Source organism: Leptinotarsa decemlineata, unplaced genomic scaffold, assembly GCF_025532065.1.
Source record: "Leptinotarsa decemlineata unplaced genomic scaffold, Ldec_3_MD MMD2_tig00003736_RagTag_RagTag, whole genome shotgun sequence".
Taxonomy (NCBI): domain Eukaryota; kingdom Metazoa; phylum Arthropoda; class Insecta; order Coleoptera; family Chrysomelidae; genus Leptinotarsa; species Leptinotarsa decemlineata.
The window spans coordinates 268,861-284,395 of NW_027412593.1; the positions used below are offsets into that span (position 1 = coordinate 268,861).

General features: G+C 36.6%; 1 protein-coding gene across 3 annotated transcripts in view; it reads left to right on the top strand.

The window, feature by feature from the left end:
• The window catches only part of nuf (rab11 family-interacting protein nuf), a 106,817-nt gene that overhangs the window by 32,103 nt on the left and 59,179 nt on the right, over positions 1-15,535 (top strand). For 2 of the 3 annotated variants that reach the window (XM_074178223.1, XM_074178222.1), the window contains exon 3: positions 7,825-7,902. In XM_074178223.1, the coding sequence (XP_074034324.1) occupies positions 7,825-7,902 (78 nt within the window). Of the gene's footprint in view, positions 1-7,503; positions 7,527-7,824; positions 7,903-15,535 lie in introns of those variants that run through there. The other variant, XM_074178224.1, reaches the window with a different exon arrangement.

The following is a 15,535-nucleotide window of genomic DNA, read 5'->3' on the forward strand; positions in this document are numbered from 1 at the left end:
ATGAGTTGACTGAATTCAAAAACTGAATAATATACAGGGTGTTCCATTTGAAAAAAATAGTTATGGTCGTTTATCGAAGATACAAATTGAGACATATTTTTCAGACACTGTATAAAATAAGATTTGAGTTCCATTCTGAAATAACAACCACCAAAACTTATCTCAAAGTTGCCAGAAGTTGAGTTCGATGTATCTGTTAATTCATGCGATATTAAATATTAAAAATACCATGTTTTCGCCAAAAAAAATACAAAATAAATAATATTTTAAAAACGATGAGAGATAAGTATAGAACATGTTCAACAAAAGTAATTTGGATTTTGATACAGAATTCAAAAATGATATAATTTATAGGGTGTTCCATTTGAAATTTCCAAGTTGACGTCTGTTACATGTAGATGGGGCAACATAGATCACAACCAATTACATCGGTAACCAAAATTTAAAACTCTCATCTTTTTTTGTTCTCTAGATAGTTACCCCGTGAAGGGCGGTACTGATGTCTGAGGACTTCGCCAATATCCCCTCAGTCATGAACTCATTTGTCCTTCTTCGACAAAAATCAGCCAAAAGGGTAAGGAAGCTGGGCTCTAACCTGTCTGAAATCGACGTGCAGGTTCTCTAGATGGTCTAATAGACCATCGAATATGGAATAACCTGTATATTTGATTGAAAGAAGAAATTAGCTTTTTGAAAAAAAGCATTTTGTTTATCATTCCTCCATATTTATGCAAAAAATTGTGGAAAACTTGTGAAGATCATGCATTAAAGTTACTTTCAGATAAAAATTGGAAGAAAAAGCCCAGTTACTTCTTTGCATGATCTACACATCTTTTTAAAGAGTTTATTTCGAATCCGATTGCTTTTTTCATTCCCATAATTTTTTGTATAAAGACAGAGAAATGAACGTCATAAATCTTTTTTCTATAACTGTCATTGAAAGTGACATTTTTAATGGTTGTCAAGAGTATTAAAAGCTGATGTTCACAAAGCGTGTTAAAAATATTTTTGAGACTAGTGCTAGAAGTATTTTTAACACGATTTTATGAGCCGATTTCTTTGCTAACAATTCGATTGAAGCTCTTTTTGCAGCCTCTTCAATATCGTCAGGAACACACAATTCCTCACTAAGGTTCGTCAGATTTTAAACAGTTTTTCAAACCAGCAAGGACTTTAAATGTGATTTTGAAAATAACGCGTGAGCTATAAACAAAACTGTTTGTTGGTAACCAGGTGATTAGGCGTCACCTGACACGGCTACTTCACAGCAAATGCGTATAATGAAAATAGTTAACTGACAAGAGATGTCAAAATGTGTTTTTATAGAAATAATAAATGTATCTATATTTTTACGAAAACAGGACAGTTGTACAAAACTTTGAATGATATTTGTGTTGAAATTTAAGTTTTATTTTGTTCGTGAAATTGCTCAACTCGCTACGCTCGTTTCGCAAACTTTTTCACTCACAAAATAAGACCGTACTTTTAACACTCTATCATAAATATCTATTTTCCATATATTTCATGTTGAAACACTTTTTTCGAATTGGAAAACTTTCCCATTTCATTCTGATTCTAATTACGAGTTGGTATCGAAAACGGTCTGTTTATCGAAACATCAAAACATGTTCGTTTATGAAAATCAATGTTACATTGGAATGTTGCTTTCAACTAATATGTTTCATGTAACCTGATATTTAATAACTCTTACACATTGCATTTTATGATACAAAGTAATTTAAACTTCTAATGCTAGTGTATCAAATTGCATCAATATCATTGAGCCTTATTGCTTTTCTACACGAAACAGGATCATGAGGTCAGTAGCGTAGCCAAATATAAAATTAGGGCTTTTTTGTGTAGGGCGGTTATAAGAGGACGTAGCAAAATCAATAACAACTGGGAAAAGTTCCAATCAGAACGGGATGAAATTCAAGTGTTACAAATGAATACATTTCTTGAAAAATATGAAAGAAAATAGGCCTAGTTCGAATCGAAGATTGAGTACGAGGTCTGTTCATTTTTCTCAAAAGATATAAATTTATTCAACAATTTCTATTTTGTCCCATTCTAAGTAGTTCCACTCAGATATAATACACTTGTGGCTCGTGTTTTTCCAATCCTCGAAGCATCTTTGATATGAACTTTTTGGCATGTCCTTGAATTCTCTCGACGAATCAGTTTTCATCTCCTCAAATCGTCGCAAAACGCCGTACTTTTATGGGTCACGTCAATCTTGGGGACAGGAAACAGAAGCATAGGGCCAAATCTGGAGAATGCGGTGGCTGAATACGGTGTTGTTTTGGCCTAAAAATTACGAACAAGCAATGACGAGTGAGCTGGTAATTATTATGGTGATGCACAATATCGCTATCCATAATTAAGGTCGGATGTTTGTTTCGTATTGCTTCTCAGAAGCGGAGCATGACTTTAAGATTATTGAACTATTGATGCACTATGATAATCGAAGAAAACACTGAGTAAAACCCTGACATTAGTTCGAATTTGACGTGCTTTTTTGGTCTTGGTTCTCCTGGGCTCTTCCGTTGGGACAATTGGACTTTGGTTTCGATGTCATAACCATGTACCCATCATTCATCACCAGTTATGAACCTTTTAAAAAATTCTGGATCGCTGTTGACGTCATTCAACATTTCCTGAGCGATGCTCATGCGACGGTTTTTTTTTGTCAAAATTCAGTAATTTTGGATCGAACTTCGCTGCCACACGCTTCATGCACACAATTTCCGAGAATAATTGCATAACATGAACCAACCGATATGCCGACATCCTCAGCAACTTCTGTAATAGTGATTCGAAGATTCTCCATAACATTTTCAACAGTTGATGATGTACTGGGGCGTCCAAGGCGAGCGTCGTCATTCTTCTCGACCTCCTGTGAAAAGCTTGTAACACTTGTAAACATTTTTCTGACTCAAGAGTCCAATCACCGTATTTTTTTCGATAGCAGAAAATCACCGAAAACGCAAAACATTTCATTTCTTGTTAATAATTTTTTAATTTTTCAGCTCGTGTTAATAGTTCAGTTTTTTTTGGTTTTTTGGGTTTTTTGGTTGTTGCTTTTTGTTTTTGGTTGTTGCTTTTTTTACAGATTCATTCAGGGATTTCAAATCAATTTATATCATATTAGACAATGAAAGTCCGAACTGATGAAATGCTAAACAGCTGAAACTGTGAGCATATGTTCGAGACGAGTGTACCAACATTAAAAAAATAAAAAACCGCTAATCGAATGTACGTAGCCCGCGAAATTTGAATATTCACCTCATTTATCGAGCATGTATCATCTATGCAGAAAAAATGTATACTGTATAAATGATCTCATTATTGTGTTTACTTTTTGTATTACACTGTGATGCTTTTTTACGTAATGTTCTTGTATATATAGTTTTCTTTTTATGTAGTTAAATAATATAATGTTGTCTCGAAACAAGTGTTTCCTCACTTATCGAGTAGGTATCATTTATGCAAAAAATTGTATTTGCTGTATACATTCTCTCTCTTTTCACCGTAGTAGGCTCCGATATATTCGGGAGGGCACGCCAGCATTATCAATCAACGACCACTCCCCACACCGTGGGGTAAGTGAACAGTGGGTCCGAGAATCATGTGCCCTGAGCAAGCGCCAGTGAGCCAAGAAGCCACGAATGACAGCCTCCTGCATCTGTCTGGCTAAGATTTCTGCTTTTATACGGCAGGCCGGTATGATTTTGAGATTCGAGAGTAGAGAGGGCATCATTCCACCAAGGACTCCAATAATCGTAACAACCATCTTGACAGAGTGATCTGGATAGAGTCTGCGGAGCTCAAAGAGAAAATCTCGATATTTTATCCGTTTTTCCTCCTCTTTTCGGACGATATTCGTCTCGCCAGGAAATGAAAACTCCACGAGAAATATCGTTTTGCTCTGGTGATCGAGAAGGACTACATCAAGCTTTTTAGCTTGTATGAGCCTAAGGGTGGGGAACGAATAGTTCCAATAAATTCTGCACATCTCGTTATTCACAACGGATTCAATATCCCCTGGAGCGTAGGGCAACACCGGTGTCTCGTCAATGGTAATATAGCAGGGCCGCGTTATGTCGATGGATATAGGCCGATACCGCATATGCTGGACATGCTGATAGCAAGTGCATTAGGGTTTCGGGCGCCTCGCAGCAGGCCCTGCACCTTGTGTCAGGATCCTCTATACCCATCACGCGACTGCGGTAGACTAAAGTGTTGAAGACACCATCCTGGCAAGCCATGATGAACCCCTCACTTTCCGACTTCAGCCCACTCGACCTGTGTAGAGCGAATGTCAGGCGCTTTGCATTGGCTTATCCTTGTGTTTCCGCAGAAATGAGGTTATCTCTGCGGCTTTTACATGAGCTTTTTGCTGAACGGGTTCCAACTCGGTAACAGAGTAACCTCGTTCAGTGTCAAAAACTAAACCGAGCTCATCAGCTGCTCGGGCAGCTGCCCTAAAGAGAAATGCTCCAATTCCTGCTCTCTCATGGTCACGGACCATGCAGAGAAGGGGATCCGAACTCCTGACGATTTTACAGGCTATATCCAGTACCATTCTGTCATGTAGACACTCCAAACACAGACACTCCACGGCCTCCCTGTTTTCGGGGGAAGTACAACCGTGGAACAAATGATTTAGGATGCAAACTCCTATAGAGATGCATCATTTTTCAGGTATTTACGTCGAGTCCACTTTAGTACTGCAAAAAATTCAGGAGTTGTTAACGATGAAGCTATTTGTACTGCAGTTTTACGGCACATTCGACTAATGAAAAATTCGCAATCTCTTGCGAAGTTATCTCGAGAAGCAGGAATCAGTAATACAAGTGTTTCCATTATCATTCATAGGTACAAATTTCATCTATATAATATTAGACTATAGTTCATGATTTGAACGAAGATGATTTCGATAGACGTATCGAGTTTTGTGAAAGTCTCACTGAACGGATCATCTTGCATCATAATTTCTTGTATAAAATTTGTTTTTCGGATGAATGTACTTTTAGTTTGAATAGAGAGGTGAATCGGCAAAATTGTCGATATTGGAGTGATACGAATCCTCATTTATACCGTCAACAACCTCAAAAACTGAATGTTTGGGTAGACATTTTAGGTCACCACATTATAGGACCTTTTTTATCGATAATAATTTGACTAGTGATGAATATTTGGATATGTTGGAGAATCGAATAATATCATGCATCAATAGGGCAATTGAGGAGGATATAAATTTATTCGAAAACGAAATAGTTTTTCAGTAGGATGGTATGCACCTTCTTATTATGCAGCTCCAGTGCGACAATTTTTGGATGATCATTTTCCTGGTCGCTGGATTGGCAGAAGAGGTCCTTCGGAATGGCCACCAAGGTCTCCGGATCTCATTCCTGTAGATTTTTTCTATGGGGTCATCTGAAGTCTGAAGTGTATGAGGTAGAAACAACAACATTAGAAGATTTGAGAGAGAATATCATGGGGTATTGCAGAGAAAAAACGAGATTCTCAACCATGTGAGGGCGGCAATGGAAGCTCGTTTGTACCATCGTATTGAAATTTGGTGGAAACGTTTTTGAACATTTATTATAGAAATTTTTTTCGTGTCATTGTCCAGTCATCAGATTCTGATTCAAAAATTAATTTAAAAAATCTCTTTTTCTCATTTATTGCTTCCATATTTGTCTCTAAAACGAACATTTCGAAATGTAGCTTCCTGTATAATTTTTGACCTGTTTTTTTATTTTTCCTGCAAATCGTTGTTCCAAAAGTTATTCAGGGTGGCTCGTTTTCAACTCAAATAATTTTTTGCTCCCGAACCATAAGTTTTATACTGTGTTGAAATCTGCCCATCATGGAGCATCTGATAATGCGCAACATTATAGGGTGATCCATTAAAAAAAATTGGTGACGTGCTCTGAGGGAACGATAGGAGAAGTAACATCAAATGTGAATATTGTACCAAACTTTCACACAAAAGGGAAATTTTCAAAAATTTATCTAAATGGTACAATGCAGACGGCAGCTCTTCGTCGGTAGGCACTATGGGTTCGTTGGCACTATGGGTTCGAGCAAAATTTCAGTAATTTAAAGGTCAAAGGAAATTGAGAGGGGTGCCACTACAACTTTTTATAATATCTAGTCAAAGAGTACTTGGAAAGTTGAGCAACCAAATAATAACTACTTAGATGGTATACCCAGAACTATTAGAGACTTGACCATAAGATGTTCGTAAGTTGATGAGTGTGAATCGACAAATAAATGAAACATAAACACATACAATTTTATTAAAATTTGGCTCTTCACTGGTTCAGGAACAGTTTTTCAAAAGAAATTAAAAATTATGTTTCTGTTAGTGGATACTCAAATTATACTCAATTATCAGGTGGATTGTGTGCCATTTTTAGCCACACAGTACTGTGGTGGTTTTACATATGGTTGAGATACATAGTTATACCTGAGTATCAAAATCAGATTTTACAAATTAAATGGTTCTTAATATTAATAAAACCTGTTCACTGGAGCCGTGGTAGGAGTCAACGGTGGAATTCTCCTGGATGAATTTTCAGCGGGGTCCAAAACTTCCACAATTCAAAAGGGTTTCATCAAAAATCATACGAAGCATATCCCGATGATGGTTTGTCTTTCTTCCCAAAATAATCCGTTCCAAAAACGGTTCCTCAAAAAATTGTCTCTCCTTCAATTTACATTCCTCCGAAATAACAAAAAAACTTTTTTTCCAAGAACGATCCTTCCATAAAAACTATTCTTCCAACAAAAAAATCTGTCCTCTCTAAAAACTTTCTCTTGGCGAAGGTTATTTTTCATTTACCAAAAGTCGTGGGGAGGCTATGGACTTGATCTCAATGGCGTAACCCTGTTCGGGAAGGGCGTCAGGGTGATCGTCCGATGGAGTCTTGTGGGTCTAAATAAAACTTTGGAAGAAGGAAGCCAAAACCAGACAAATTCTGCCCTTCTTCCGTAACGACCGCTGCTCTCCACCATCAATCAACTCACCTCCTCACCGACTGAGTGACTCGGAGTGACTAACTTCCAGTCAGAGAATTCTTCCCCTTCCCATCTCCCTACTCGTGAAGATGGTGCAAACTGCCATTGTTGACACATTCCACTCCACACCACTCACCCAGACTGAATGGGTAAAAATCCCAACGCGTTCAGCTACATTCGGTCAGAAACCGAGGTGTCTACACTGCCTCTTGGCATCGTTAGCCATCTAGGACCACGCCAACACGAAGACAAACGAACGAACTAGGGTCGGCCCGAAAGTTGGACATCTGATCTGAGAGAATTGTCCGAATTGATGGTAGGCAAGCAACTATACCACCATATGTCTCTACAGAAAAACTTCTAAAATTAACAAAGTAAAGTAGCGAAAATTTAATCGCTACAATATGTCAAAATGTGTCCCTCTGTATAATATTGTTGACGTACCGAAAGTTATTCAGGGTGGCTCCTTTTAAATGGAATGCACTGTATATGTACAGGTATTTGCGAATTCTTTCACTCAACAGAATTCAACAAGCACTCATTTCGTCATGGGAAACCGCATACATAACCTATTGTTTTGTTTTCGTCCTTAGCGTTAACAGCTTCGCATATATTCATGTGTTCACTGATTGTAAATTGCAGTTATTTAATGAATATACATGGTCATTCCAACATAGCTGGTCCCTTGTTTCACGTGACGCATCCATTTTCTAAAGGATGCGTCACGTCATGTTTAGTTAGTTACGAGTGAGCGATTGCCTGTCGTTGATTGAAAACTTTATTTTTCCTTTTCAGAACAAGTGAAGCGAGACTCTCGTCGGGGATAAACAGAAACACATGGTTACGTACGAGTTTGAGGAGGTCGTCACCGAAGTAAGTCAAACTACTATCTATTCCACGTATTTTTCTACAGAAAAAACGAACTGATAATCTGCTTTCGTACATGTGACCGATAACATGTTTTCAAAGGTAATTCGGTGTGTTATCTGGCCTATATAGGGTGGGCCATCGAAAACTTGACTTGGAGGTTTTGGGTATAGTCGAAGTAACCGATATAGTAATTCTTGAAGCTATCGGCGAAGTCAAAGGCCAAAAAAACCAATAAAAATACTAACCGAGTTTTATGATTGACTGAAGAGTCATAAAATTAAATTTGAGGTCATGTTACGGTAACCAATAGAATGTGAGGATGTTTAGAAGAGTCGTGTTGTCCATGTTCAGTTCAGGAACTGATCGCGATTTGAGTGTTGAAATTCGATATTGGTGAAGTTATAATTACTTGAAATGTTTGTTATTTGTTTAAAATGTGGCGTCCTTGGACAAGTACTAATAGTAATAACGAATGTGATAACAACGCAGACTTTTTCCTGTGTAGTGATTCCAATAGCGCATATATATATATATATATATATATATATATATATATATATATATATATATATATATATATATATATACAATCGATCGCTTCAAAAACACTTCACTAACTTTCTTCGAAAGATTCTGATAATAATTCATCTTCCTTATGCTCCGTTTCACTATCACTGTCATCATTTAAATCAAAAATGAATGTATTTCCACCATTTCAGCCCAATAGGCTGAAACAGCTGTATACCGGTGGCTCTTAAATTGAAATCAATATGGGAATGATCAAAGAGTACTTATTTATTTATTTTTTATATATATATATATATATATATATATATATATATATATATATATATATATATATATATATATATGTGAGTAAGTAATTAGGTTAGGTTAGGTTATATATATATATATATATATATATATATATATATATATATATATATCTCTTGAGGTTGCAGTCAAGGTCAATGATGAAAAAACTTTCGGAAAGCTTTCGGCTTAATTTGAAAATTAATTTTGACATGAATCAATAAATGACAAGTATTTGTTGATAACATAAAAAAAATAATTTGTTTCACATCAGTATGTAACTGTTACAAAATATTTTTCGTTTCGATTTGCTGCTAATTTTTAAATTAATCTCATGTTGAGTAAGTTATATCTGTAACGTTTTATACATATATTTTTACAATCATCTTTTCAGTTGTCCTGAAGAAGGAAATAAACATTTCCGAAAGCTTGACAAACTAGCAAAGAGTTTTCATCATTGACTTCGACTGCAACCTCAAGATTGTTATTGTGATTCTTATATAATCAGAAATGATTATTATTGAATTAGTTAGCTCCCTAACTATTTTATTAATGGGGAACTGCTGAGCGGTAGGGGGCACTATATCGTTTACTTGAACTATACTAATCTTGCAAAGGTTACGTAGTTACGTACGTACGTTAGTTTGACGAGGTTGTCACCGAAGTAAGTTAAACTACTATCTATTTCACGTATTTTCCTACAGATAAAACGAACTGATAATCTGCTTTCGTACATGTGACCGATAATATGTTTTCAAAGGTAATTCGGTGTGTTATCTGGCGTATACAGGGTGGGCCATCTAAAACGACATGGAGGTTTTGGGTACTGATCTTACAAATCCGAAAAAACGCTCAGAGAAATCGAGTTTTATAGGGAGGGGGACAACTTTTTTCCCATTTACAGCGTCGTCACTTCAACCCCGGAGCAGAGGGGTGAACAACCCTTGGAATTTTATTATGGAAGTGGGGGCGAGTCTCACATCGTTTGAAATATCTTGGAATTATCTAAACAATGGTGTTTTTTTTTTTTAATTTTGACGTATTTGAAAGAGTTCTGCCCGATAATTAACTTTTTCAATATCGTCTTATACAATTTTGTAGTTAATTTTGACTGTAAACAGAGTTGATGATACAACGATAATTTTGTTTATGAATAATGACTACCAGTAATTCGATTGATATATGAATTCGTGAAATTTGTGCTGAAGTAATCTGATAAAGTCTGTATTCAGCAGAAGTTTCAAATCGGCTTCATTATTACTTAAGGTTGTTAATTTATTCAATTCGTGCCTGAGAGCCATACACTTGTATACGATTTTGTTGTTATTTTATGATCCGCAGCTTTTGCCGCAATTCAAATTTTGCTGTTATTGCAAAAAAGATAAACTGTTTGAAAATGTTATGAAAACTAAAAAAACAGAATAAAACCCGAAGCGGATAATTCTAGATGAATTATTATTTGCGCAGTTTTCAACATAGCTATACATTTCAGCAATTGTGATGAAATATTATACATTCCAGATGTCCATTCACTCACCACTAACGCACAACTCATTGTATTCAGCTATTTGTATTCAAATCGTTTTTACAGGTACGTGTTTTTATGTCATGCATATCTCGTTTTCCTATCCTTTAAATGCCTTCCACTGGTGATTAGTGTAATAAATCAATGAACTTTGTATTGAAGATGACAATTACTCGTTTGTGCTGAAAGAAGACGGCTATAAAAATCTATTTTTGTTTTTTTGTGTTTTGTTTTGTTCTAAATCATCTTCGTGTGAACTTATTAGTCTAAGAGCCAGTGAGCGGTTACCTGCATGTATTTGACCAGAGTTAGGTTTTTGTACATTGAGGCCCCTATACCTACCGTACATGATATGGGACCTCACTAATCCCAAAGTGGTGGACGTGGTAAGTACGCAGGTAGGACAGGTATCAATTTTTCAGTAATTTTAAATGCATTTGACGACGTATGCCGTTTTGATATTTTGAAATATATTATTATTGTGAGCGGAAAATAATAATGGCTGAACATTACCTCGCATTGTGGCAGACATATTTTAAAATGTTAAAAATAAATGTTTTTTAAAGTAATTGACGAGATCTGCCATTGATACATTTCACTTATTATGGTTTCAAAAACTTATATTAATTAGGGCAGAAGTATTCAGTGCGTACAAGCATCAGAAAATAACAAAATCTGAGATACTACCCGGTCAGATGTCTATGTATTACGATAACTGTTTTACATCAAAATGATGTATTTATGATTTACTTTAATTACTTAATTACTTAATTTATTGAAGTTGAAATTTTTTATGTAGTTCATACAATATTTAAAAATTTTGACGATAAAAAAAGACGATAAAATACGGAAAAATTTTAAATATCAAGGTATATTAAGATAACATACATATTTATAAGTGTTCATTATTCTTCATTCATCATCATCCGGGTAATGTTCATCGTTGTGTAAATCATCTTCATCATCAATTGAGTCAGATTCTGTAAAAATTAAACGTAAATTGTGAAATATTAATAATTTATAAATAGATTTGAACATATTCGATAAAGAATTGATTTTTATCAACTTACCAGGAATATTGTCGAAAAAAACTCTGAAATCATTGACTAGTTGTTGACTAGTTAAATAATCAAATAGTTTTGTTTCAGTTATTCCTAAAATTTCCTTTCTCAAAATAGCAGCAGCTGCTTGCAAGGTATCTTGGTCTTTCAGGTGCGCAAATAATGAGTCATCAATAGTTGAAACGCCTTTAGGAGCAACAACTTTTTTTTGTTTGACATCAAAATTTGAATGTTATCATTAAATTTCTTGTGATTTTTTTCTTGTAAATAATGCGCGGCAAATATTGATGCTGCATCGGAGCCTTCACTCAATTCTTTAAACATATCGAGATACTTTTTATGCAAATATGACAAAAAATAACAACGTCCCCGTTTTATGACATTCTCCTCAATTAAATTACAAATTTCTCTATAAACGGTTTCATGTGTCTCTGAGAGATATGCCATGAAGTACGGAAAGGACTTTTCACCAGTGACCGTTTGTGATTTCTAAAATTTTGTCGACAAACATCATGATAGTATACTTCATCAGAGGCAACACTTTGTATTTTTATCAACGTTTCATTGTGAATTTCAGAATCTGCTTCCAACTTTGATAAGATATTTATTTGAAATTGATTTTTTTTGAAGTACGTAATGGCTCATTCTTAGGCTTATATTGTTTTTTTCTTATATCACAAAAAGAGCACAAATTCAGGTTTGCTGAAGCCACAGTTTCGGGATTCTGAACAGTTAATGGTGCTGCTGAATCTTCCAATTGTATTTCCTCGAACGGCTGGTCTACTGCGTCGTCAATATTTTTTTCTACAACTTCATCTATCTCAGGAACGTTCACGTCATTCCTTCCTTGCAAAGGAAGCTTCATCGTACCAGGACCTGTCATTGGCATAGGTTTTGCCAAACAAAAATTGAACACCTGGATGGCAAGAAGAGTTATGGACTTCTGGCAGAATCTTCCAGATTGGCTCACTCCAAGGCGTTTATCCACCCTTCGAAGCTTGATACCAAACAGTTGTTAGACTACAGTAAGGATGAACTGAATCAGGTTTTGAGAGTTCGGCAGAACCGTTTTCTTACCATCTGACCTGAAAGACCACTCACCATACAAACTTATCGGCTTCGTTAAGAAGCTGGGTTTATTTGGTCGAGTGTCATTAGGTGTGAACCACAATAAACCCTTGCGGGTTGCGGTGGAAGGTCGAATAGACCCACTCACTTTGGACCTAACCTAACCCATCTATAAATTCTATAAACTCGTATAAACTTGTATTGTATTGTGACATCCTAAAAATTATCACAAAATCTAAAAGACTATTGATATCTAAAATCAAAGGTTACAAAAACGATTTTTTGCACATTTTATCTCATTTCCTATGTGTTTTTTGTTATTTGTATTCATTATCAATATCAATATTTCACTGTCGGAAAGTAATTTTCAGAGAATCCAGTTTCATCAAACAAATTGTGATCAACAACGGTAACAAGGTAGATATTATCGACTCCATTTTTTCAAACCAGGTCAACCAATTTTTCTCTAGAAATTCAAATTGAACCAAAGCGTTGCCGAAACAATACGAAAAATTTGTGGATCCTCTAAGTGGATCCTCTACGGCTCTACAACAGAACACGTTTAGGATAGTGGTTGGACATCGACGAATCACCCTGGCACTTCCCAAAGGTGAAAACCCACCAAAAAAGACCATGACGTTGATTTGGTGAAGACTGATCCATCAGAAACGGTGCGTGGGATGGCGAAAAAACTGGACGACTGCTCCCATGCGGTTTTTGGTGGTTTAAAACTTCATGGAAAGGTCAGAAAGCTCGATAAGTGGACACCCCACGATTTGAACGATCGGCAGAAATTGTCACGTTCCAGGTCTGTTTTTTTGCTTTTGCGCAACCAAAACGATCAATTTTTTGGATCGGATCATCACGTGTGATGAAAAGTGGATCCTATACAACAGGAAAGTTCAGAATTTGACACTGATGAGCCACCTAAGCACTTCCCAAAGGCCAAAATTCACCAAAAATTTCCATGGTTAGTGTTAAGTGACCAGCGGGTGGTGTGGGTTACTATAACTTTCTGCAACCGGACCAAACTATCACAGCAGAGTTCTTTTGTGAGGAAATCGACTAGTTGTACCAAAAATTGCGTCAGCAGCAGCCGTTAGTGGTCTACAGAAGAGGACCTGCTCCACAAAAACGTCTGTCTTCTTGTTTCACAAATCACCGCCCGAAAATTGAACGAATTGAGCGTCGAAAGTCTGCCTCACCCACCATACTCCCCAGACCTCTCGTCAACCGACTACCATCTTCTCAAGCATTCGATAACATTCTCACCGGTAGAATCTTCGCCAATCAGGAACAGGCCTTCGTAGACTTCATCGAATCCAGAGCACATAAATTTTAATATTTGTTTGAAGGTGGTTGACAATGAAAATCGAAGTCAAAGAGCAGAACCAACTGATCAGTTTCGACGTTCCTGTCGAAGAAGCACTTCAAAGCATACAGAAGAAGCTTTCCGAAGATGGGGAGCTGAAAGACAGAACAAACTTACCGATACAAGTAATCATGGAATTACAAGGATGCTGTGTACGAAACTGCTACTTCCAACTGAAGGACGAATTCTGTACGCAAGATGAGGGACTGCCAATGGGATCGCCACTTTCACCGGTTATAGACAATATATATATATATGGAGTCTGGTTGGGATACGTAGACGACACCTTCATAATATGGAACCATGGGAATGCAGAACTAGACACTTTCCTGAAGCACATCAACAACGTGAGTCCATCACTTTCACAATGGAAAAGGAAGTCCACACCGAATTGCCTTTCTTAGACGTATTGGTGAAGAGGACCGACACTAAATGGGAAACATCTGAATATTGAAAACCCACTCACACAGGACAGTATCTGAACCAGAAATCTAACCACCATCAATTGACTAAGAGAGAAATCATCAAGACTCTACTAGACCGTGCTTTTGGGCTCAGTAATACAAAGGAAGGTCTTGAAAAGGAACTAGGCATCATCACAAATGACCTTCAACGGAATGGTTACTCCATGGTGATGGTAGAAAAGGCTTCAGATGAAAGACAGCAAGAGCTCCACAAGGAAGAGAAGCCGCCACAACCAGTACTTGTACTTCCCTACATCAGAGGCTCATCGGAAAGGATAAGAAGTATGGGGTCCAAGTATAACATTAGGACCTGCTTCAGATCTGGGAACACTATCCGTAGCAGCCTCACAAAAACCAGGCCACCCAACGCGGACCTGCGATTCCAAGAATTGCTTTTACCGGATACCGTGCGAGTGCGAAGAATCATACATCGGTGAAACTAAGAGGCCATTGAAAGTTCGCATTGCTGAGCGCAAGAAACACACACAGCGAGGATAAACCAGCAAATCCGGAATAGCAGAGCATGTTTGGACTCATCAACATAACATCAAGTGGGCTCAAGCTGAAATCATCCACAAAGAGGAACACTGGTTTAGGAGAAAATTCAAATAAGCCGCGTATATGTTGTCCAACAACGCATTCAGTCAAGCTAGCGTAGAGATACGTAACATATGGAAACCTCTAATCAAGCGAAAAACGGCCAACTCCCGCCAAACGAATGCTAAAACCGCTTAAACCAATGAAGCGGCGAGAGGGAAGAGGGGATAGGTGAAAGCACTCGAATGATCTATAAATAGTCAGATCTCGGAGGAATAAGTCCAGTTATCACCCGAAGGCGATTGTGGATACTAACAATCGAAACGTCGTGACGTAACTAAGTTTGGAATCTTTTAATTTTTATTTTTCATTTTTTGTTAATAATATTCTTTAATATTTTTAATTTTCAATTTTTATTAATATTTCTATTTTCTTTTTGGTTGTTGCTTGTATGTTATTTCTTTGTAATTTCAGTTTTTTGTTTGATAAAATTGTTATTTTCGGTTAATCTTTTTAATTTCTTTTCAGGAATTTCAAATCAATTGATATTATATTAGACAATGGAAGTCCGAACTGATGAAATACATAAATTTAAGGCTAACAGAATGAATCGACTTGTGTTACGTTGGCAAAAGTGGAGTGATTCAACTGGCGCTTATTTACATGGAATTGAATAAGTATTCACTGGGATATTACAGTCTGAAGTAGATTCATAAAAACGGACTAAACTTTTGAACAACCTCATACCTCTCATTACTCAAAATTTTTTATTTTCCCCGTTTAACTCGAGAAGGGC